The sequence below is a fragment of the Dama dama genome, chromosome 22, assembly GCF_033118175.1.
Source record: "Dama dama isolate Ldn47 chromosome 22, ASM3311817v1, whole genome shotgun sequence".
Taxonomy (NCBI): Eukaryota; Metazoa; Chordata; class Mammalia; order Artiodactyla; family Cervidae; genus Dama; species Dama dama.
Window position 1 is genome coordinate 45,706,842 of NC_083702.1, and position 22,574 is coordinate 45,729,415.

The following is a 22,574-nucleotide window of genomic DNA, read 5'->3' on the forward strand; positions in this document are numbered from 1 at the left end:
GTTTGTGTAGATGTGGTGACCGGGGAAAGGGATCAGGAAAGGTGTGGTGTGTGTGTGTGTGTGTGTGTGTGTCCATGTTTGTGTAGATGTGGTGACTGGGGAAAGGGATCAGGAAAGGTGTGGTGTGTGTGTGTGTGTGTGTGTCCATGTTTGTGTAGATGTGGTGACCGGGGAAAGGGATCAGAAAGGTGTGGTGTGTGTGTGTGTGTGTGTGTCCATGTTTGTGTAGATGTGGTGACCGGGGAAAGGAATCAGGAAAGGTGTGGTGTGTGTGTGTGTGTGTGTGTCCATGTTTGTGTAGATGTGGTGACCGGGGAAAGGGATCAGGAAAGGTGTGTGTGTGTGTGTGTGTGTGTCCATGTTTGTGTAGATGTGGTGACCGGGGAAAGGGATCAGGAAAGGTGTGGTGTGTGTGTGTGTGTGTGTGTGTGTCCATGTTTGTGTAGATGTGGTGACTGGGGAAAGGGATCAGGAAAGGTGTGGTGTGTGTGTGTGTGTGTGTGTCCATGTTTGTGTAGATGTGGTGACTGGGGAAAGGGATCAGGAAAGGTGTGGTGTGTGTGTGTGTGTGTGTGTGTGTCCATGTTTGTGTAGATGTGGTGACCGGGGAAAGGGATCAGGAAAGGTGTGGTGTGTGTGTGTGTGTGTGTGTCCATGTTTGTGTAGATGTGGTGACCGGGGAAAGGGATCAGAAAGGTGTGGTGTGTGTGTGTGTGTGTGTCCATGTTTGTGTAGATGTGGTGACCGGGGAAAGGAATCAGGAAAGGTGTGGTGTGTGTGTGTGTGTGTATGCCCATGTTTGTGTAGATGTGGTGACCGGGGAAAGGGATCAGGAAAGGTGTGGTGTGTGTGTGTGTGTGTGTGTGTGTCCATGTTTGTGTAGATGTGGTGACCAGGGAAAGGGATCAGGAAAGGTGTGGTGTGTGTGTGTGTGTGTCCATGTTTGTGTAGATGTGGTGACCGGGGAAAGGGATCAGGAAAGGTGTGGTGTGTGTGTGTGTGTGTCCATGTTTGTGTAGATGTGGTGACCGGGGAAAGGGATCAGAAAGGTGTGGTGTGTGTGTGTGTGTGTCCATGTTTGTGTAGATGTGGTGACCGGGGAAAGGGATCAGGAAAGGTGTGGTGTGTGTGTGTGTGTGTCCATGTTTGTGTAGATGTGGTGACTGGGGAAAGGGATCAGAAAGGTGTGGTGTGTGTGTGTGTGTGTGTGTCCATGTTTGTGTAGATGTGGTGACCGGGGAAAGGGATCAGAAAGGTGTGGTGTGTGTGTGTGTGTGTGTCCATGTTTGTGTAGATGTGGTGACCGGGGAAAGGAATCAGGAAAGGTGTGGTGTGTGTGTGGTGTGTGTGTGTCCATGTTTGTGTAGATGTGGTGACTGGGGAAAGGGATCAGGAAAGGTGTGGTGTGTGTGTGTGTGTGTGTGTCCATGTTTGTGTAGATGTGGTGACCGGGGAAAGGGATCAGAAAGGTGTGGTGTGTGTGTGTGTGTGTCCATGTTTGTGTAGATGTGGTGACCGGGGAAAGGGATCAGGAAAGGTGTGGTGTGTGTGTGTGTGTGTGTGTCCATGTTTGTGTAGATGTGGTGACCGGGGAAAGGGATCAGAAAGGTGTGGTGTGTGTGTGTGTGTGTGTCCATGTTTGTGTAGATGTGGTGACTGGGGAAAGGGATCAGGAAAGGTGTGGTGTGTGTGTGTGTGTGTGTGTCCATGTTTGTGTAGATGTGGTGACCGGGGAAAGGGATCAGAAAGGTGTGGTGTGTGTGTGTGTGTGTGTCCATGTTTGTGTAGATGTGGTGACCGGGGAAAGGGATCAGAAAGGTGTGGTGTGTGTGTGTGTGTGTGTGTCCATGTTTGTGTAGATGTGGTGACCGGGGAAAGGGATCAGGAAAGGTGTGGTGTGTGTGTGTGTGTGTGTCCATGTTTGTGTAGATGTGGTGACCGGGGAAAGGGATCAGGAAAGGTGTCTCCCCGTGGGGACCCCAGAGTCCTGGATGAGTGGGGCAAAGCCTCCCCCCCTTTCACCCCACAGATCCCGGGGGTGTGTGCTGAGCAATCCTAGGATGGAGTAGGCAGCCCCCCACTGGCTCTCAGGGCGTTCTGACGGGCACCCAGTGTCAGGAGCACTGCTGTACCTGTTTCCCCTCATGTTTGTCAATGGGCAAACAGGAGATGCCCAGGGCCCCAGAGAAGATGGATGGTGGAGGAAGCCTAGGGTCCTGGCTCCTGGCCCATCACCCCGTGATCGTCTTCCCAAGTCAGACAGACCCAGCCTGGGGCCTGGCACAGGCCATCCAGCATCCTTACCTCCTAGGACTCATCAACCCCTGGGGGCAAACACCAGCCGATCACCTACAGGGTTGGCACTTGATTCTTTTCTGTACTTCGCTGCCTGTTTTGACAGCTGAGAGGGAGAAAGCCTTAGCCCTCAGCCAGATTTGAGCATCTCGGGAGCAGATGTTTATGACCTGATTTGTGATTTCCTTTGGAGGAAGTCATACCCTGATTGGTGGAACTCACTTAAATCTCTCAAGTCATCAAAGATGAACTTGTCAGCATCTGCTTTTCTGCAGGCAGAGGTGTGTGTGTTTCCGCCCCAAGGCTGATGGCAGGTGGGGCAGCAGCCAGGAGACCTCGTCCCAGTGCTCGTCAGGTCCCTGAGCTGCTCTGTGCCCCTAGTGGGTGACATCTGTCCCCCATCACCCCAATTCTACAACAGGAAGGCATACTGCTGTGAGGTCAGTCTCTGCCCACGGGAGACCAGGCGGCGGGGGAGGGAAGTGCTCCCCAACTGTCCGGACTCATCTGGATTCTTGGAGCCAGAGTGATGGCCCATGGAAAAGGAAGGTTGAGCATGGGAGCAACCCTGCTCCGTGGAGCTCTGCAAGTCATCTGGGGCTCTCGTTACCAGCACTGGTTTCCATGCTGGACAGACCAACGGCTGTGAGATTGTGGGCAAATGACCTTAATTCTAAGCCCTGGTGTCTCCTCTGTAAGTGAGGACGACCACACTGCAGTGCTATGAAGTTAAAACGTTTCACTACATGCCAGGCACTGTGCAGAGGATGTGAGATCTGTGGTTTCACTCACCCTTCTCTGGGGCCTGGCTTTCTCCTGTGCAAAGGGGACACCTTCAGGGTTTGTGTGATGACTTAGTAAGTGGAGGACACAGAATGCTCACTCAGCAGGGGACACAGGGTGCAAGTGGGAGGCTCTGAGACTCGGGGCTCTCCGCGTGGTGGCAGATCTACAACACACCTAAGGGGGCATCTGAGCCACTCACTGGGCCTGCCCTGTTCTGACTTGGCAATGACTCCTGGGGCACTGGGGATGCACCTGGGAAACCCCCCCGCCGGCATCTCCTGCGCCCCCCGCCCCCCCCCCCTCCAGAGGACAGGACAGCTTCCACAGCCTCCTGACTGCTCTCCCAGCTTCCAGGCTGGGTCCTCCTAAAATGAAGCCAGATAAACGTCCCCCTTCCAACCCTTACCCCAGACTGCCCAGGGCTTCCACCTCAGGCAGGAGAAGCCAGTCCTCCCAGTTGCCCCTCAGGCTTCACCTCCCAGCGCCCAGTCCCACCTGCGCTCTGAAGCCCTGTGCTGTGACCAAGCCCCTCCTTGGCCCCGCTGTTCACTGCACCTACCTCTCTGGTGCCCGGGTCCTGAACGTCCTAACCACCTTTCTCTGCCTGAAAGGCATCCACAAACAGACTCAGAGGCACAGGAGCTGTCCTCGGAGCTCCTGCCAAGGGGGCGAGTGGCTGGCAGAGTGTGCTCAGTGTGGCGAGTGGCTTCACGTCACGCACACCAGCAGTTACATGGAATAAAAGCAGCGCCTTTGGGCGCCTCCCTGTGGTTTCAGGGTCTGTCCTCCAGTCCCTCTCTGTCCACATGCCTGCAGCTAACAGCTCTCTAGAGGGGCAGCGAGGCTGAATACCAGCTTAGATCCAAGTCAGTGCCAAGCCCCTCCCATCCACTCTCTCACATCTCCTGTCATAAACCAAGGGCACCACCAGGCAAGCACTGCCCAGCCTTCCTCTGGACAGGCCCCAGGGTGGCCGCAGGGCCCCTGTGCTTACCGCTCCAGTGCTCTGCTGCCGGGCATCCAGGGCTCCAGCCAGGCCATCTGTTGCTTGAGGGGCTTCATATTTTACCCTGAAATACAGAGGCCATCATGGCCATTACCTGCCACCCTCACTGTACCAGGCATGCCAGCTGACGTGAGGAGGGAGGGGGTTGGGTGGGCAAGGGCTGGACCCACATCCTGTGTGGACTTGGGAGGTGCCTGGGCAGGGTTTCTCGGAGGGGCACCAATCTGCAGGACTGCCTGGGGATGGAGGAAAGAGTCTCCTTTCCTGCCTTTGGGAACCTGGGTCAGACATGTGACCTGCATGACAGGCAGAGCAAGGCTGGAGAAGCGAGGGAAAGTGTTGGGGGCCAGAGACCAAGACCACCGACCTCCTGTTCCCGAATCTGGCCAGACTACAGGGATGAGCACAGCGTCCCAGACCCTGTGGTCATGGAGAGCTCATATCTAGACCCTCTCCAGAGCAGCCCCCACTGCATAATTTCAGAATCTGTGGTTCTGTGAAGGCTGCGTATGAATGGGGGAACCCCACTCTGCAGCTGAAAACAAACCTGCAGACGGTGGGTGAGGATTCTGCATGTACTTGGGGATGCCAGCCGCGGCGACTGGGAGGAAATGCTGGGGACACTGTACCCTCAGTGGTACAGTGGTACAGTGGGCAGAGGAGGACGGGGCGGGAGGTGTCTGGTGTGTCTCCAGTGAAGGCTCAGGGGGAGTGGGAGGAAAGTCCATGCTAACAAGGGGGCTGGTGTCTCCCTGGCTGCTACAGGGAGGGCATCCAGGGAGGCCTTGGGGACGTGGCCCTGCTGCTTGGGAAGAGCTGTCATTCTTGCCCTGAACTGCCGGTAGAGAGAAGGTGAGACTGGGTCAGTCTTTTTTTTTCTGGTGGTCATGCCATGATATGTGGGATCTAGTTTCCTGACAACGGATCAAACCTGTGCCCTCTGCATTGGAAATGTGGAGTCAATCACTGCACCATCCGGAAGTCCCTGGGTCAGTTGTTGAGGCGAAGATGAGACTCTTGGGATTCCAGCCTCAAAGGAAGGCCCTGCACCGTTAGGGAGGAGGGGTCTTCCTCCAGACGGGGTGGGTGGGGAGCTCCTCACACTCTGCTGGAGCTGGGCTGGACCAGCGCAAGCAGAGCACACGTAGCTCTGATAGTGCCAGCTTGCCTCCCGGGGACTGGGTAGGCTGGCACTTAAAGGGGCCTCTAGAATAAACCCCCAAATTCTCAGGCAGCCTCTCTGAAGAATGGAGGTAGCCAGGAGGGCGAGGGAATCGACGAGTTAACCGTGTCACACGGTTCACCACACAAGGGGGTTGGGGCGAACCAGAAAACTGGGTGTCTCACGCTACCCCTGCCTCTGACCCTTGGCATGAGCTGATCCACAGCCTAGCACTGCGTGGCCGTGATCCACGGGCAGGCTACCTCCCACCCCCAAGAGACTGCAGGCTCTTGAAAGCAAGCCCAGGGTGCTTTTCTCTGGCCTTCAGGGCTCCCCAGAGCAGGGACAGGACAGCGGCAAACCTCAGCCGGGCCGGGGCTCTCAGGCGGGCCGCCCTTCTGGCAGCAAGTCCCACCAGACTCATTAGCCTCCAGCCACACAGCAGCCTCACTGCGCCCCGACCTCCAAGGTGACCGTGCGCCGCTGGTCCCAGGGCACCTGGGCTTGGGAACACAGACTCCGCCCCAGACTCCCGGGTTCGGCTCACAGCGCAGGGCTGGTCGGCCAGGGGGTGGGGCTGTGAGCAGCCCTATGAGCCAGCCTGGCTACAGCCTGCCAGGTTTCACTCGCCAGTGTGGATGGGGGACCCCAGGCCCTCTGGAGGCCCCCCAACAGTCCCCAAGGGGGCCAGAATGGAGCCTGCCGAGAAGTCCCCTTAGTTCAGCACTCTCCGTGGCTGTCCATCCTGGTTGCCCCGGGGTTACAAGCAAAAGGCTGACAACAACCCCGAGCAAACCCTGTCCCCTGACCAGCCTGTACGGAGCTGGTCCTGGGAAGCTGGCCTGGTGGACACTTGGCCACGTGGCCTCCACTGCTGAAAGCATCTCCTTGAAAATGGACAGTCCTGGGAAGCATAGAGCCCCAGCTTGAGGGCAGGGTAGGCAGACTTGAGTGGGATAATGCAACTTCTCTGGAAATTAAGGCTGGTTACAGAATAGCAGAAATCACTGGACCAGCCCCGAGGGCTTGGTACATGGTGTACAGTGCAGTGGGGAGCTAGGCTGGGTTGGAGACGCTGTTTTAGAACCAGACAGTCTGGGGTTCCCAACGCTGTCAAACATTAGCAGATTGAGCCGGGGCAAATGACCAGCTTCTAAGAGCCGCTGTTTCCTCATCTGCTCAGCTGTGTAAGAGTCTGGGACCAAGCTGGTCATCACCCAGTGGGCGTCCCTCCCTCATCCACCCCAGGCTGTGTAGGGCTAGCTCGGGGGGAAGAACTCTGCCATCCTGAAGGCGTGCAGGTGGGATTGGTTGTGCCCACCCACACGGCGAGCTCAGGGACCTGAGAGAGGCCCCCGCTGACAGCGGGTGACCCAAACCGCAGGGGCCCAGGGTGGGCTTCAGCACTCACTCTTTGCGTTGGTCAGCCAGTGAGCTGCCCCGCGTCAGCGCAAACATGTCAAACTCGTCTTCCAGTCGGCCAGAGGCCTCCAGAGACTGCAGGCCAGCCCTCACGCTGCTGGAGCCCAGGTCTGTGGGGACAGAAAGACCGCATGAAGGGTCTGCCTGGCTGTCCTTGGACACTGAGTCGTGGCTAAGCTGCTTCCTGCCAGGCCCAGGTTGGTTCTGGAGAAGCTGGACAACTTGGAGTGGGGGCAGGGTGGGGCGTACGGATGGGACAGGCCACCTGCTGGCTGAGGGACACCGGGCACCTCACCTCCTCTCTCAGTTACTTCTGAGCAGGCAGCCGACAGCAGATTAAGTGACGGTGCTGATGGCTGACGTGTACCAGGAGCCCATCCTGGGCCTGGCCTGGTCTAAGCCTGCTCTGTACATAAGCTTATTCAGGAGAAAAGGGGCACAGGGTGTCCACGTGACGTGTCCAAGTTCACCAGATGATCCAGGGGCAATCACACAACAGTGGGGTTTCTCAGATCTAAGCAGGCTCAGCAGCTGTGGGGCTGCGAGGGAGAGTCCCCCATGATCTGTCCCAGCTGTGCAGCAAGATTTAGCAGGGGACCCAGGGGAAGTGGGGGCCGACATTCTGCTGTGGGCACTCCAGCTCCAACTGTGTAATGGGAGGGCACCCCAAGAGCTGCAGGGGTACCCATGCTATGTAATGTACCCCGGCCGGAGCCCCCAACACTGCACTTACTCATTTCTGCCAGCTGGGACGAGAGACTGCCGGTGGCTACAGGGTCAGGGCCCATGTCGATCAGGTCAGGGGCTGCCTCGGCCTCACTTGGGGCCTGTGGGGAGGGGAGAGGCCACTGTCACCCTCTGGCCAGAGCTGCAGCCTCATTCCCTTCTGCCCTGAAGCACGGGCACCTGCATTCTTTGCCTGAGGGTGTGTCATTAGGCTCCCTCCTCCCCTCCTCACCCCCAGCAGCTATGACTGGGAGTCAGGGAGTCTTTCTTCCTCCCCTTGGCCTATAGCTCAGCTGGACCTGCTGGGAGGTTTGCAAGGCCCTGGGGCATCAGCTGCTGGCAGAACCTTGTTTAGCCTAAAGGGACAGTGACAAAAACACTTAGAAGGAGCCTTCTCTAAGAGCCTGGCTAAGAAGACACATTCTAGCCAGGATACCGGGGGAGGGAGGTGGGCACAGCCCTTCCTGTCATTAATACGGAGAAGCTGCCTCTTACCTTGGTGGTCTGGCCTGTTCGGAGGCGTTCAAACCTATGGGACAGAAAAGACCTGGGTCAAGGAGACAAAGAGGGTCCTCAGCACAGCCAGGCCAGAGCTTTGCCCACTGCAGGGCTCGAAACCCACGGAATGGGTCACAAACAGGGTGATCACTGGCCAGGTTTGCCCTGGATGATCCAGTTTATGCTCTAGGGGAGTATTAGCAGGGTGCCTCTTTCACTGGCAAGTGTCCCAATTAGATGACCAATTATCTAGTTACCTTAGCTACAACCAGCATTAAACAAACAACAGGCACAGACTAGAGAGGAAAAGGAAAAGGGGTGCTCGCACATAGTAAAGGTGTGGATTTTTTTGGACCTTGTTTGGTAACATACTTCTGTGCATGTGGTGAATGTCTAAAGTGGTGTTAAGGAGGACACGTATCTCTTACACCACTTCACGGAGACACTTAAACCACCCTAGACAGGCCAAGTTGCTGCTGGGTGGGCTAAAGACCTCGATCTAGGATCTGCTCTTGTCCTGGTTCTGTCCCTCACTGTGTGACCCCAGCTTAATTACATCACCTCTGAACAATTAACAAGGGGGTGACAGTGCAACCTGCCTTCCAGGTGTGAGGATCAAGCAAAGACACTGAGGAGGAGTGATTATAAACCGGAAATAACCAAACATGAGGTCCGATGAGTGGGTGGCAGAGGGGTCCTGGTCACCTCGAGATTGGGCCCATGGGCCACCCCCAGCCCACACCCCTAGTGGCAGAGGCTCTTGGCTCCACCGGTCTAGTGAGCAGGAAAGGCTGGGCGGATGTTATCTGTTGCAGCCCCATCCCCTTCACCTGATTCAGAATCACTGAGCAAGTGTCTGCTGATGGATAAACATATGAAATGAACTGGGAGCCTGAGGCAGCAGGCATAATTAGCACTGGTGCAGTCAGCCTGCCTGCCGAGGCCCTTACGGGAATAACTGCACGGGCTGTCGGGTACCTACAAGGGATCACAGCTTCGCCGTACAGAGAGGAGAGTGGCGGTGTGCCGTCTCTGCAGGCCCAGCCCCTACATGCTCCTCTGGGGAGCTGCTTCCCATTTCCCATGACCCTGGTGGGACTGCCAGGATCAAGGGGGCCTCTCCCCTCCCACTCCTGTGGGCACAAGGAAGCTGAGCCAATCAGAGTGTCTCCCGGGGTGCTGACTCTTGGACAGAATGATACCCCCCAAGTGGGCAAGTGCTTGGAGCTCATGTATTCAGGGTGACACCCTGGGATCACGGTCCAGGCATTATTGTCCCGAGACCCCTGAGCCACCCTGGCATCTGCCCTTCTGCCCCCTTGGGAGGGCTCACTGTTTATTCTTCTTTGGGCTCTGAAAGCTACCCATTCAATAAAGGCTGTTCTCCTCATGACTTCTTTTTCTGCTTAAGTTAGCCAGAAGCACTTACCGAGTTTGCAATCAAGGAGCCCTAATTAAGTCATCACTTGTCCAAGGCCCCAGAGCCAGGCAGTGGGGGCAGGGTGGGGTGGGGGTGCAGGGACAGCACAGGCCTGTTTGGCCGTGGGCCCATGCGCTCAGCCACCACTGACGCCAGCCCGGAGGCGGGATGCAGGCACAGAGGTGACAGGAGAGTAGGGGCTGGGGGAGGGTGGGCACTGTGGCCTGCGCTGGATGAAGACAGTTGAGAGTGTGCACTGGGTGGCTGGCCTGGTGTTTGAGGGAGATGAAAGGTCAGAGGGTGTAAACAGAGGAGAAGGTGGGTTGGCGGGCCAGACGCGGGGCTACCGTTCGTGGCGCAGGAAGACGTTGTTGAGATTGTCATTGACGATGAGCAGCTCCTCGGTGAGCTGCTCGTTGGCTATGCGGGGGATGAGCTCCAGGACCCGCTGCTGCATGGCGCGGCACGTCCGGTTGAGCTCCTACCAGGGAAGGAAGAGAGACAACCATGGCCATGTGGAGCGAGGCTGTCCTTTCCGGACGCCCGGCCCTGGGCGCGCCATGGAGAAGCAGCGGTCTCCACACTGGACTTGAGGCTGCAGGGCACAGCTTTTGGACGAGCACCGGCGTCTCATTTCTAAGGGTGGAGCGCACTGGACACGACCAAACGGGAGCTGCGCTGTGGGTTAACCTGGCTCTGTCGACGGAGCTCCTGCCACCACCTCCAGTACGGGGAAAGGTCGACCTGGTGAGCTGGCTGTTGGAACACCTGCCACTTCTCAGGGGGCACTCAGGTTTTTTGTGACCAAAGCATAAAAAATGAACTGGATGATCCAACTATTATCCACAAACCCCGATCCTGAACTTCTGCCTCATTACTCTAATTTCTTTTTTTAATGCCTTTTATTTTGGAATAAATATGCAGAAAAGTTCCCAAGGTGAGAGAGCACAGGGGTTCCTGTAAACCCTTCACCCAGCCTCTCCTTACCTTAGTTCTGCCAAACTTAGCGTTGTCAAAACTAAGACCTTAACATGGGCACACTGCTATTAACTAAACTACAGGCTTGACTCAGGTTTCACTAGCTTTTCCACTAATGTCCTTTTCCCCTCTGTTCCACAGTCCCACACTGCATTTAGTCACCAGGTCACTGACTGACTTTTAATCAGTTAGTGTTATGTATTTAAGCTTGTTTGGGAAAAAGAAAAAAAAAAATTAGAAGCTGCAGCAATCACAGGCTTTTCATTTGTAGGACTGAGCACTTCCTTCCTCAGGGGCCCACCACCAGGTGGACGGGGACCCAGGTTAGAGTCTTGAGGTCTCAGCAAACAGCTGTTGGGCACTGTGGACTCAGCCACGAGCCAGACTTTTCTCTTGGCATCATGAAGACCACTGACTTCGGTTCTTTGCAGAGCATGTTGCCCCTCCCCAACTTAGACCCTCTCCCGGGATGTCTTCTCCCCGCTGAGCGTGGGGCAGGGCAGCCCGGACTCCTTCCAGCATCCCCTGGGCCTCTGCTCTCCTCCCCCCCATGACTAAGTACACTGCGCCTTTGTCCCCACTTCCTCGCCTGCCCCTCTCAAGAGCGGAAGAGCAGCAACTGGAGCCAGGGCCGTTAGTTCATACCCCAGCTCTGCTGATGACCAGCTCTGTGACCCTGGGCATGTCCCATGGCATCTCTTTGTCTCAGCAGTTTGCTGACCTGGGACATGGAGACAGTAAGAGTACCTACCTTACGGGGGGAAAGAGGAGGATTAAGTGAGTGAACCTGTATCACGTATCCACATCAGAACCTGGCACATGGGACATGCTCAGCACGTGTCAGTTGTCCAAGGGTCATCCCTGCCTGTCAGCCAGCCTTCTGAGGCCACAGAATCACTCACACCCGCATGGCCCTGGCATGAGACATCTGAAATTAACTGCACTACAGTAATCCTGTCGCTTCCCAACTCACTCAGGCTTTTGTCATTTACTCCTCATGTTTGTGGGTTCACTCAATGCTGAGACTCCAACTGCACTCCTGTCCCTGGCTCCTGCACTAAGGTAAGGGCCATACAACTCAGCTGGGCCCGGGGACAGAGAGATGACCCAGCTCCGCACACCAGAAACGTGAGGGTCTAGCAGGAAAGTCACCAACTGAGTTGATCACATCAAGCCCTCTGTCCCCTCACAGGTTCAGGTGACTCCTGGGCCTCGGGTGTCCCCAGGGATGACCTCCATGGGGAGGGTGCCTTTTCCCACATACAGCCCCTTCATGCCCAGCTTGGGGTGGGACCCTGGGGATATCACCTGACATACGGGAGCCCTGGCCCGTAGATCCCAGCTCACGCCTGCCTGCTAGGCTTCCTCTTATGATGGATGGAAACCTCAGCTTCCAGCTTTCCTCAAGACACTGTTTGGGAGCTATGTGGAACCAGGCATAGGAAGGGGAGTTTACATGCAAAGCCTTATTTAATTCTCACGCCAAATGGGTGCCTAAGCAATCTTACATATGAGGAAACTGAGACAACAGGGGCTTTACTGTTCACACCATCAAGTGGTAGAAGCTGAGTTCCAATGTGATGGAGCCCGAAGCCCCTGGTTTTAACCTCTCCCACTGTGACCCAGGAGCCCAGAGTCGCCATGGAAACTGCCTTGTGGGTGAGGAGCGGGGAGGCTGAGCCCGACACTCACCTGTAGCAGCTCCAGGTCCGCTGGCTCCGTCTGGGTGGGCACCAGCTCCGTCAGCATCTCTGACATCACCCTGACATTTCCGCTCACCATCTCCAGCTCGCTGTGCAGCTTCCCGATCTGGAACACACGGTTGGTCTTGCTGAGTGAGGCTAGGGTCCGGAGCCGCTGCCCCTCCCATAGCCTGGCACCATTAGCCCAACCTGCCGACACCCTCTCCAGGCTCCTGGGCCACAGCCTTGTGCCAGGAGGCCTGAGGGGGGCTTGTTCCCACCCCCACCAACCCGCTTACAGAGGTGCTACCGACCGTTACCATCTCCAAGCTGGGGTGCCCAGAGCAGGGAGAGGCCGGGAGGAAAGAAGCTGAGCACTCCAGCATCTCATGGGTGCCGGCGCCTAACGAGGCCCTGAAGGGCAGATCCCCCGAGGGGAGAGGAGGGAGGCCGTCCTCCCAGGACGGGGTTCTGTCTTGCTCCGGCCTGCTCTGGTGTCCCAGATTCTACCGAGTGTTAAGTCCCAGTGCCACCCCCCACCTGAACACGCATGTGAGAAGATTCTCAACAATCAGGGTCCCAGTCCTGGCGTGGGAAACAGCTGCACATCAGTCGCAGAGTCTCAGCACCCAGGTGAGGTGATGGAAGGGCCCTGGTGGAGCATCTCACACCGTGGGCTCTGCAGGGTGGCTCGTGTCCTCATGGACAACGCGGACACTGTGAATGTCCAGGAAGGGACCCCTGTGGATGTTGCCAAACATGACCTGGTTGGTGAACCCTTTGATCACAGGCTGTCTCATGAGTCTAAGATTTAGTGGCCTACGTTTTGGGAAATGCTGGATGTATTCTTAATTGGGTGACCCAGTTGATTTCAGAATACAAGTGTTATCATATAAATTCACGGTGCCTGTGAAGGCAGCTGCCATTCTGATCACCTCTAAGTGATAAGCATTTATCGAGTGTTGCTAGTTAACCCTGACCACAGTCTCATGAGACAGGTATCACTACTCCCACCCGTTATAGATGAAGAAGTGGGCCTGCAGACACAGTCACAGCAGTCTGCCAGCACCTTCCAGACCTGTGAAATGTTTGGTACATTTGGCCTGTTTAATGAAGGCTCTTGGTAGAAGCGAGTGGAAAAACGACTGATCACAATCCCTGTATGTCTGGGTCAGATGGGACCTAATTACAAGGAGTCTGGGAGTTACATCAACATGTCCCAAAAGACTGAAGGGCCCTCCGAAATTAAATAGACTACTCAGTCTTGTTTAGCAAGGACCTTCTTCCACTGGACATAATCAGTCTTAATTTACACAGAGGCCAGACTACAGGCAAACTGGTTAAAATTATAACCAGGTAAGATCAGTTTTGTCACCCTGCTTATTTAACTTATATGGAGAGTACATCATGAGAAATGATGGGCGGGATGAAGCACAAGGTGGAATCAAGATTGCTGGGAGAAATATCAATAACCTCAGATAAGCAGATGATACCATCCATATGGCAGAAAGCAAAGAAGAACTAAAGAGCCTCTTGATGAAAGTAAAAGAGGAGAGTGAAAAAGTTGGCTTAAAGCTCAACATTCAGAAAACTAAGATCATGGCATCTGGTCCCATCACTTCATGGCAAATAGATGTGGAAACAGTGGAAACAATGAGAGACTTTATTTTTCTGGGCTCCAAAATCACTGCAGATGGTGACTGCAGCCATGAAATTAAAAGATGCTTGCTCCTTAGAAGAAAAGTTATGACCAACCTAGACAGCATATTAAAAAGCAGAGACATTACTTTGCCAACAAAGGTCCATCTAGTCAAGGCTATGGTTTTTCCAGTGATCATGTATGGATGTGAGAGTTGGACTATAAAGAAAGCCGAGCACCGAAGAATCGACGCTTTTGAACTGTGGTGCTGGAGAAGACTCCTGAGAGTCTCTTAGACTGCAAGGAGATCCAACCAGTCCATCCGAAAGGAAATCAGTCCTGAATATTCATTGGAAGGACTGATGCTGAAGCTCAAATACCATTACTTTGGCCATCTGATGCGAAGAACTGACTCATTTGAAAAGACCCTGATGCTGGGAAAGACTGAAGGCGGTAGGAGAAGGGGATAACAGAGGATGGGATGGTTGGATAGCATCACTGACTCAATGGACATGAGTCTGAGTGGACTCCGGGAGTTGGTGATGGACAGGGAGGCCTGGCGTGCTGCAGTCTATGGGGTCGCAAAGAGTTGGACACGACTGAGCGACCGAACTGAACTGAGATCAGTTTTGGATCACAGGGTGATTTTACAACTTTTATGCACCTTTTATTATTGGGCCTATTATTTATTAGGAAAACTTTTCTAGTAATATTTGTAACTCTGGGGATTGACTTCATAACTTGCTAGAAGTACAGAATTAAATAGGTTTGGGTGTGAAGGCTATTGATAAGCTTATTTGTTTCTGAGGCTAAACAATACTGTAGACATTTGTAGAACACCTCAGAAGTGATACCCACGGTGCGCAGGCCATGACCGACTCCCATCCACAACTCAACTGACCAAACACCCAGAGATGCTGGACATGGCTGTGGATGTCCCTCGCAGGACAGAACCAATGGCGCTGGCCTCAGGGGCAGCAGGGACAAGCGGCATGGTCTGAAGAAGGAAGTCCTGCAAAGTTACTCATGGGGCGCCAGAAAACCCTGCCCAGGACTGGCCTCCAGGATCTTACGCTACACACAACCCCAATCCTCCTCTTAGGGCTTGATGGGAAGTATCATGGTGTGAGACAAGGGTTTAACAGTTTTTCTGTGCAGATGTTTGAGAACCATTATTTTAGTGAGAACCTCTATTCAAATGAAATCTTATGTGAGCACCTGAGCAAACCCTAGCAGGGAATGGAGCTGCGGTGGATGAGGGGCTGTTTGCTGAGTCTTTCCTCTTCCTGGCACTGCCCAGAAGGCTCCACAAAGGGTACAGTCTGGAGAAGGGCCTGGGTGCAGGGCGGAGCCTGCCTGGAGTCACAGACTTGGGCTTGAATCCTGGCCCTGTCTTCATTGGGCTGTGTGGCTCTGGGCAAGTTAACTGACCTCTCTAAGCCTCATCTCCCAAATAGTGAGCCCCTGTGGGGCTGCCTGAGGACTGGGTGGAGTACTTCCACACTGACAGGGCCCCCTCCCTAATGTGCGGGGAGGTGCCGGGCCTACGGCCTGACCTGCATGGCTGTGACCCAGGTCTGATTACCTGCTCAGGGGTTGGCGTTATGGGTGTGTCGCTGGGGAGGAGGGCCGAGGTGGGCAGGGGTGTGGTGTGTTGGTTGGAGTCCCCTCGATGGCTGGTGTCAGTGCCCATGGAATTCTGTCCTGACTGTGTCTCTGAGTTGAACACGGTCTAGAAGGCAACAGGCTGAATCAGCAAGGCTGGAAGGTCAGGGCCCCCCAGGAAACAGCCGCAGAACCCCTCTGGGGTGACCCCCGCCACCCCTGCCACTGCCCCTCACCCTCTGGGGCGTGTGGATGGGCGACAGCATGTCCAGGTCAGTCATGGGGAACTCCAGGCCTTTCCTCCGCAGATCCTCGTAGACGGCCACCACACCCGTCAAGTCGGGCGAGCTGCGGAACGCGTCAGCCCAGGACTGAGAGGGGACAAGGGGACAGGGTTGATAACCACTGCTCAGTGGCTCCTCTGCAAGCCTGCCTGCCACCCCCAGGGAGCAGAAATTCCCTCCTGGACTTGCTGGTCCTTTGGCAGCATCACCCGGGCAGCCAGGCCTCTGCCAACTAGGCTCCCTCATTCAGAAGTCCCGTCTGCAGATAAGCAAGACGGCCCCAGTGAGAGAAACCGAAGTGGACAGACAAGCAGCAGCATTGAGGGGGGCGCCTTCTCCCGACCTGCCCCGGGCTGCCCGCACTCACCTGGATGAGGGTGAGCACCTTGTCGTGCACGATGGTGGGCGGGTTGTTTTTGGGCAGGATGGTCCTCACTAGCACACCCTCCACAAAGTCCTGGCTGGCCACCAGCACGTGGAAGCGGTGCCCACAGTTCTTGACGCAGGTTTCCAAGACCTGGATGCCGTGTGGTGCCCATGAGCACCCGGCAGAGGAGGGGGAGCACTCAGGACCCCACCCTCACCCCCCACCCACGCCCCAGCATAGAGACCCAGCAGAGGGTGTGGTTTTCTAAAGTGAGACCCAGAACATGGAGGAGCAGGGACGATGTTGGATTCAGGGGCGGGTGGCTTGGGGGTGAGCCTGGGGTGGGCAGAGGGCTGAGTACTGGCTGGAGGTCCCAGGCTGAGTGGCCTTGGTGCCCACAGAATCCTGTTCTGAGGGCTTCTCTGAGCTGAGCACAATCTAGAGGGAGGTGGCTCTCCAGGTGGAAAGCAGAGAACTTTCACTGAAATGGTGATCCTGTGGCCTGGGAAAAAGGTGTTCAACTTCCCTCCCCACTCCTGCCCCCACTTCCTGGCAGGAGCTGCCTTTGACTTTCAGTTTAGTGGATTAATCCAGATATAAGTACTGCCTAGGGGAGGTAGAGACAGCACCCTCCCAAGCCCACTCCCCAGCCAAACCCATCCTGACTGCCAGGCTGCCAGCTCATGTCTGTCCTGCCCTGCTGTGGGCAAGGACTGGCCTTGGCCTCTGACACTTGCATTATGTTTATTTTTCAGGGCCAATTAGTCCACGTGTCAATGGGAACTCAGCTTGGGCACTGCCCCCCAGAGGCCTGTGTGCAGCGAGCTTCTGTGTCACCGGGCAGGCCCTCTGCCCATGTGCTCCATGACGGGCCCTCCATGGCCCTGCTGTGTCTGTTCCCCACACCAGCAGGCTGGAGAGAACTTTTCCAAATAGCCTCTCTTGTCACTCCATGTTGGCCAGCTGTGTAGACAGGCCAGTTTTTTGCCCACAGCCCCATAGCTCGGCCAGTAAAAAATCTGCCTGCAGTGTGGGGAACCTGGGTTCAATTCCTGGGTTGGGAAGATCCCTTGGAGAAGGAAATGGCAGCCCACTCCAGTGGGCTCCAGTTTCCTTGCCTGGAGAATCCCATGGACAGAGGAGCCTGGCGGGCTACAGTGCATGGGGTCACAAGAGTTGGGCATGACTTAGTGACTAAACTGCCACCATCTGGAAGAGGGGCCCCAGGATGGCTGGGAGTCCCGCCAGGCCCCTGGTGGACTGTGGTCCCCCATGGATGGACGGATGCGGCACTCACCGTGAGAGCTAACATCACCTCGTGGAAGTTCTTGTTCCCCACGATTCTCTTCTTCACGGCTCGGAAGGCATCTTTGGGACTGGGCAGACGGACAAAAGGAAGGATGGGTGGAGGATCACAACCTCCTTATCCAACAGGGAGGCTGCGTGCCTGACATCAGGAGGTGCTGGGAGACGGGAACGGCTCTCATCCACCCAGGGGGAGGGGGGTGGGTGGGTGTGGGAGCCAGGGAAGCCTCCTCCTTCTCCGAGGCCTGCAGCTGAGCGTGAAGGGTGGGATGGTGTCAGCTGCAAGGAGTGGGGGAAGCGGTTCAGGTAGTAGAGGCAGCAGTCTGGACCAGGCCCAGGTGGGGAGGAGATGAAAGGCCACCACGTGTGGGGCAGGTGAGGGAGGGGCTGGCGAGGCCTGTGGTCATGGTGGGGAGGGGAGCGCGGCAGCTGCTCTCCCTGCTCCACCTGCAACCCCACAGCTGTCCCCACGCCTCACCCCCGTGTCTCTGTCCCTCAGCCCTGCGCAGGGGAGATCCACAGTGTCTGGGCTACTCCGGCCTAAAAGCCTCTGTGGCCCACAACTTGCACACCTACCGAGTAAAAGCCCAGCTGAAATCCTGCTGATTCATGACCTTTTCCCAGTCCTCATCTCCCGGCTGCATTTGCCCTGGGGGCTGCCTGGCTAGAGAGGACGCCCCCTAGAGGCCGGGGTGGGGGGCGGCACTCTCCTCTGACACTGCCTTCCCAGAGCCCGGCGTGCTGCAGGAGCTCAAGCAACACTTCTAGGCTGGGGAGGGCGGGAGGGGGCTGTCAGTGCCAAATCCACCAGAGGCAGTGTAGGAGAGTCGGGAACCCTGACGGGGGCTCCCTGACAGGAGAGAAGGGGGCAGCCAAGGCTTCCCGGGAACAGACCTGCGTGGGGGGCGGTGGTGACATAGGTGACACGGGGTGAAGGACCACACGGCCCCGGCTGGGGAGGGACCCTGCCCCTGGGGTGTGAGGGCAGTTTTCAACCCAATGCCCTGGGGCAGCAACTCAGCCGCCCTTGGGGCTCCAGCCTGGAGAAGCTGGTTTCTGTTCCTGGCGTGGCCGCTCACCTGTGGCCACTTCAGTGCTCTGAAAGGGCGAGTCTCCAACTTCTTACCGAGTGAGCAGAGAAGGGGTGCAGCGCCGGGAACCAGCAGCTCTGGCCCGGGTCCTGCGGCTACGGGCCTGTGGGTCTAGTCCTAGTCTGGGGGCCCGCGGGCCTAGTTCCCCGCCAGGGCACAAAGGGGACGACAAGAAGGCCGCAACCCAAGGTGGCAGCAGACAACAGACAAAGGCTTAGATGACAAGCTCAGTGAAGTCAAGGGTCATGTCTGCCCCGCTCACTGCTGGATCCCCTGGGCCTTGGGCAGAGCCTGGAACTCAGGAGGTACTCACATCAACTGCAGCTGAACAAGTATGACCCCAGTTCTGCCAATGTCTACTGCGAGATGGGGACTTGTTTCTCTAAAGACACGGCAGTGACCTCCAGCCCCAAAATTCACGACCGGGCTCCATGAGGTTTTCTGTCTCAGTCCTTTCTCTCGGTGGACCCGCCACCTGCCCACCCCTCTCCTCCACACTTAGGAGTCCAGATGCAGGCGGGCGTGTCCTCTCCCAGCACCTTGGCGAGCCCAGGGCACACGGCCGGGGAAGTGGAAGGCTCTGGCAGCCACTGAGCGCTCCTGACTGGCCCTGACTGTGTGCCACAGATGCCCACAGCCTTCTTGGCTCCGAGGTGGGTGCTGTCCATCTGCTCCCTCCACATGGTGAGGGAGCCCTCACAGGGCAACTGGACCACCGCAGGGAGAAACAGGGGGAGCGCTGAGAGCCTGTTACAACTGCCGAGCCTCATTTTCCAGACAGAGGCCTCCTCTGGTAGCTCCTCCGGTGGTGGTCATCACACCCCTCCCACCTCATCCCTGGTTTTTCCTGAGGACAGTGACCCTGTCCCCTTCTCTGTTCCCCTCAGGGCCTTGGACAGAAAAGAGCTTTGTCTCTGAAGACAAAGACCTGGGGAGGTATACAGTGATTTGCCCAAGGTCACACGCCCGTGAGCAATGCTAGTCAGAGCCCAGGAGCTGGGACCACGGTGCCTCCCCCACACCACATGCTTCATTGGGATGCCCTGACCCCAAGCAGGAGGCCGTGCCCCACGCTCCAGAAACACTAACTCTGCCCAGCCTCTCTCGGTTCTGCTGCACATTCACTGGCCCCCCTGTGATCCCGACCTTCCGTGCTGCTTTCAGATCTTAAGGAAACAAAAGTCTGTCCCTGCTCACAGGGGAAGCTAGGCATCCCTGATGCATAGTCCCGCCCATGGCATGCAGAGGGGGCTCGGGGCCACCTCCATATTCTAAGAGCCTCTGGCTGGCTTTGTCCTGTGAAGATGCCACGCAGGTAATGTCCCTGCAAGAGGAAGTTGGCTGTGCTGCGGCCACTGGGTGGGCAGCACCCAGGGGCCAGCTGGCTGGCTGCCCACCCGGCATCTCTGGGCCTCTCACCCACCTGATGAGATGGTCAGACTAGATCACGGTTCTGAAATGTTTAAGATGATCTGCAGTGGCCGCCCCTCCTGCCTCCCTCCCCCGCCACGGTCCTCACCCTTCCTCGGTCTCATTGATGATGTCACAGATCTCCATGTTGAGCGCCCAGTCCTCGCTCTGCAGGGAGCCATCCGTGGCTTTCTCTGAGGACAAGAAATCACAGGTCACAGGGGGTGTGCAGGGGTCCCAGGTGGACAAACTCAGAGAGCGGGAGTGGGGAGGACAGCGCCTGCTCTCTGGGCACCGAGGTGGGCCAGCACCATGTATATGGAGTCACCTTCATCGTCCCATTTCGTCTCTTAATTCCTATAGTAGCCATGCGAGGCCAGAAGGGAAGCCCCGGCTGAGTCTACCATGTGGGCAAGCAGATGGATTCAGAGGCCTGGCCTCAGACTGCTTGTTTTTGACATGACAATACAGAGACAGGGTTTGGTTTTATGCTTGTAAATAAGTGTTCTTTCTTGACTTTTTAATTATCTTTGGACTTGGAAACCCTTCTTAGGTTCAAAGTGTAAAAAGTTCCAAAAAGGCATCGAATGGAGAGTCAATCCACCTGCCTCCCCTGCCCCCAGCTCCCTTTTCCTCTCTCAGTTTCCTCTCAAATCTCCCAGCGATGTTCTTTAGCTCCAGAGCCAAGGACACGGGGTTTTAAATCCTGACTCTGTTACCAAAAGACCTGTCCATGGCCTCCCGCTTTGAGTCAGCTCATCTACAGACAGGTGGACACCGAGCCGCCCCGCAGAACCGCCCAGGGGAATCTGGTAATGCAAACCAGCATCGACAGGTACTTGGTGCCAAATGGGTGCTCGTGAGTGGTGATGGGTCTTTTTCTTTTTTTTTAAATTGAGGCAAAAGTCACACAAAATAAAATTCACCATTTCAGTGGCATTTAGCATATTCACAAAGGTATACAACCACCCTGTCTGTCTGGATCTTAGGGTGAGGTCTCCAGGTAGCTGGCTACAAGATTCTCCAGGCCCAGTGAGGCTGTGTTTAGAGGGCCTTTGCTGTAAGATCTGCCAAGTGTGCTCTAGTGTGAGAGGTGCTGGGACAGCAAACAGGAAGGGAAAATCCTAGGATGTTCAAAAATATTCTTCAAGAGTGAAGTGCCAACCTTGTGTCACACTGCCTGTTTTCTCTGACCTTGCACCTTCTAGGTTCCATCCACACACAGACCTAGCTTTAAAAGAAGCTGCTAAAAAAAAAAATAAATAAATAAAAGAAGCTGCAGCAGAGCGCACATATCCTGCTCGTCTCAGGCGAGAGTCTGCCCTGCATGTTACACCTGCGCGTCTGTCAAGCACACGCATGAGTGTTAACCACTGGTTGGATCAGTGGTTAGGACACTAGTCAAGATCCCCCATCATGGCTGAGTTCTCAGCTTGAGAGCCCTGCTCCAGGCCAGGAGCACCCCTGCTTGTAGCCTCGGTGCATCCCCGGGCACTGCACAGTGGGGTGTTTCCCAGGAGCCCCGATGGACTAGGCACCTAGAGCTTATTACACACGATGGTGCAGGGGAGGTTCCCGCACCACCGTGCTCAGGGGGTGACATGCCAGGCCTGCTCTAGGCAGCGGGGATGCAATGTGGACAGATGGACATGGTCCCTGCCTTGTGGTACTCAAAGAGGCCGAGCTCTCGGGACAGATGAGTAGGCTCTGTGAGACTGGTCAGGGCTCTCCTCCAGCCAGCAGGCAGTCCTATCCTGGGGCAGAGCCTGGGCTGGGCTGGCATAGTGAGATCCCTAGAACAGTGGCTTCCATGCTCTTCGTTTGGAAACTGGCCTGACTTCAGCTCCACCCTGGGGCCCCCTTGGGTCCTGCAGGCTAGATGGAGGCCTGGGTAGCTCAGGTCATGAGCCAGACAGCTGGGCATCCAGGTATGGACCTGGCAGCAGGCAGGTTGCTTGGCTCCTGGGTTAGGGCTGTGGGAGGGAATGACAAAGGGCTCCCTTTAAAAGGGTGAAGAGGGACTTGCTCATCCCACAAGTATGTCCTGGGTGTGGCTTCTCTGGGCCACACGCCCTACCCCTGGGACTTACATGCCTACTGAACCACATATGAAGAACCAAAAGAGCTGACAAGTGACCCCGATGCAGGGGAGGGCCGGGTCTGGGGGGCAGTGGCTGATCAACCACACAGAACAGCACCTCCTTCAGAAGCCACATCTCAGTGACCCCCAGTCCCTGGGCGGGAAGGACTCATCAACCCAAGTCCTGACTGCCTCTAATGATCCACCGAGTTCTGCCAGCTCCAGCCCTGGACTCGCTCTCCATCCCAGCCTCTCCCTTCCCTGCCCTGCTCTCTGCCAGCCAGGCCACCTCCCCACCCTTGCCTCGCTCCCCTCACCCGTCCTCCATGCTAACCCAGAGTGAACTTTCTGGAACTTGAAAGTGATTGTGTCCTTCCAGTCCCAAATCCTTCAAAGGTCCCTTAGCCCCCTGCTGGACCCACAAGGCTCTTCCACAGTGGTGATATTTTCACTTCCCAAGTTATATTGCTAGGTAACACCCAGCTGTTCACATAAAGAAGGTGACTAGGCCCTGGCACCCATAACGTGGTCACTACTGCCCTCGTCTAACTAATGGGGAAGCTGAGACATGGAGAGGTCGCACGGTGCTGAGGGAGGGTGGTTATGGCTCCACCGCCCTACCCCCCATCGGGCGCCAGGGACTGGTTTTCCAGAAGGATGCGCCCAGACCACTCAGGCCATCTGCCCCCTCCTTCCGGACCCTGGCTCCACCAGCAGCCCTCAGTGGTTCCTCCATTGGTTCCTCCCTATGACTGCCCCCAGGGACTGCTGAAAACCACGGCACCTCCCTCCTCCTGGGGGAGAGAGCTGCAAAGTCT

General features: G+C 56.2%; 1 protein-coding gene across 2 annotated transcripts in view; it reads right to left on the reverse strand.

The window, feature by feature from the left end:
* TOM1 (target of myb1 membrane trafficking protein) overlaps positions 1-22,574 on the reverse strand; it is a 44,782-nt gene that overhangs the window by 7,825 nt on the left and 14,383 nt on the right. For both annotated transcript variants that reach the window (XM_061125413.1, XM_061125412.1), the window contains exons 2-12: positions 19,786-19,870; positions 17,168-17,246; positions 15,871-16,020; positions 15,456-15,590; positions 15,200-15,346; positions 11,986-12,102; positions 9,663-9,796; positions 7,893-7,926; positions 7,405-7,498; positions 6,661-6,781; positions 4,076-4,151 (exon numbers count right to left, since the gene is read on the reverse strand). In XM_061125413.1, coding sequence (XP_060981396.1) covers positions 4,076-4,151; positions 6,661-6,781; positions 7,405-7,498; positions 7,893-7,926; positions 9,663-9,796; positions 11,986-12,102; positions 15,200-15,346; positions 15,456-15,590; positions 15,871-16,020; positions 17,168-17,246; positions 19,786-19,870 — 1,172 coding nt within the window. The remainder of the gene's footprint in view (positions 1-4,075; positions 4,152-6,660; positions 6,782-7,404; positions 7,499-7,892; positions 7,927-9,662; positions 9,797-11,985; positions 12,103-15,199; positions 15,347-15,455; positions 15,591-15,870; positions 16,021-17,167; positions 17,247-19,785; positions 19,871-22,574) is intronic.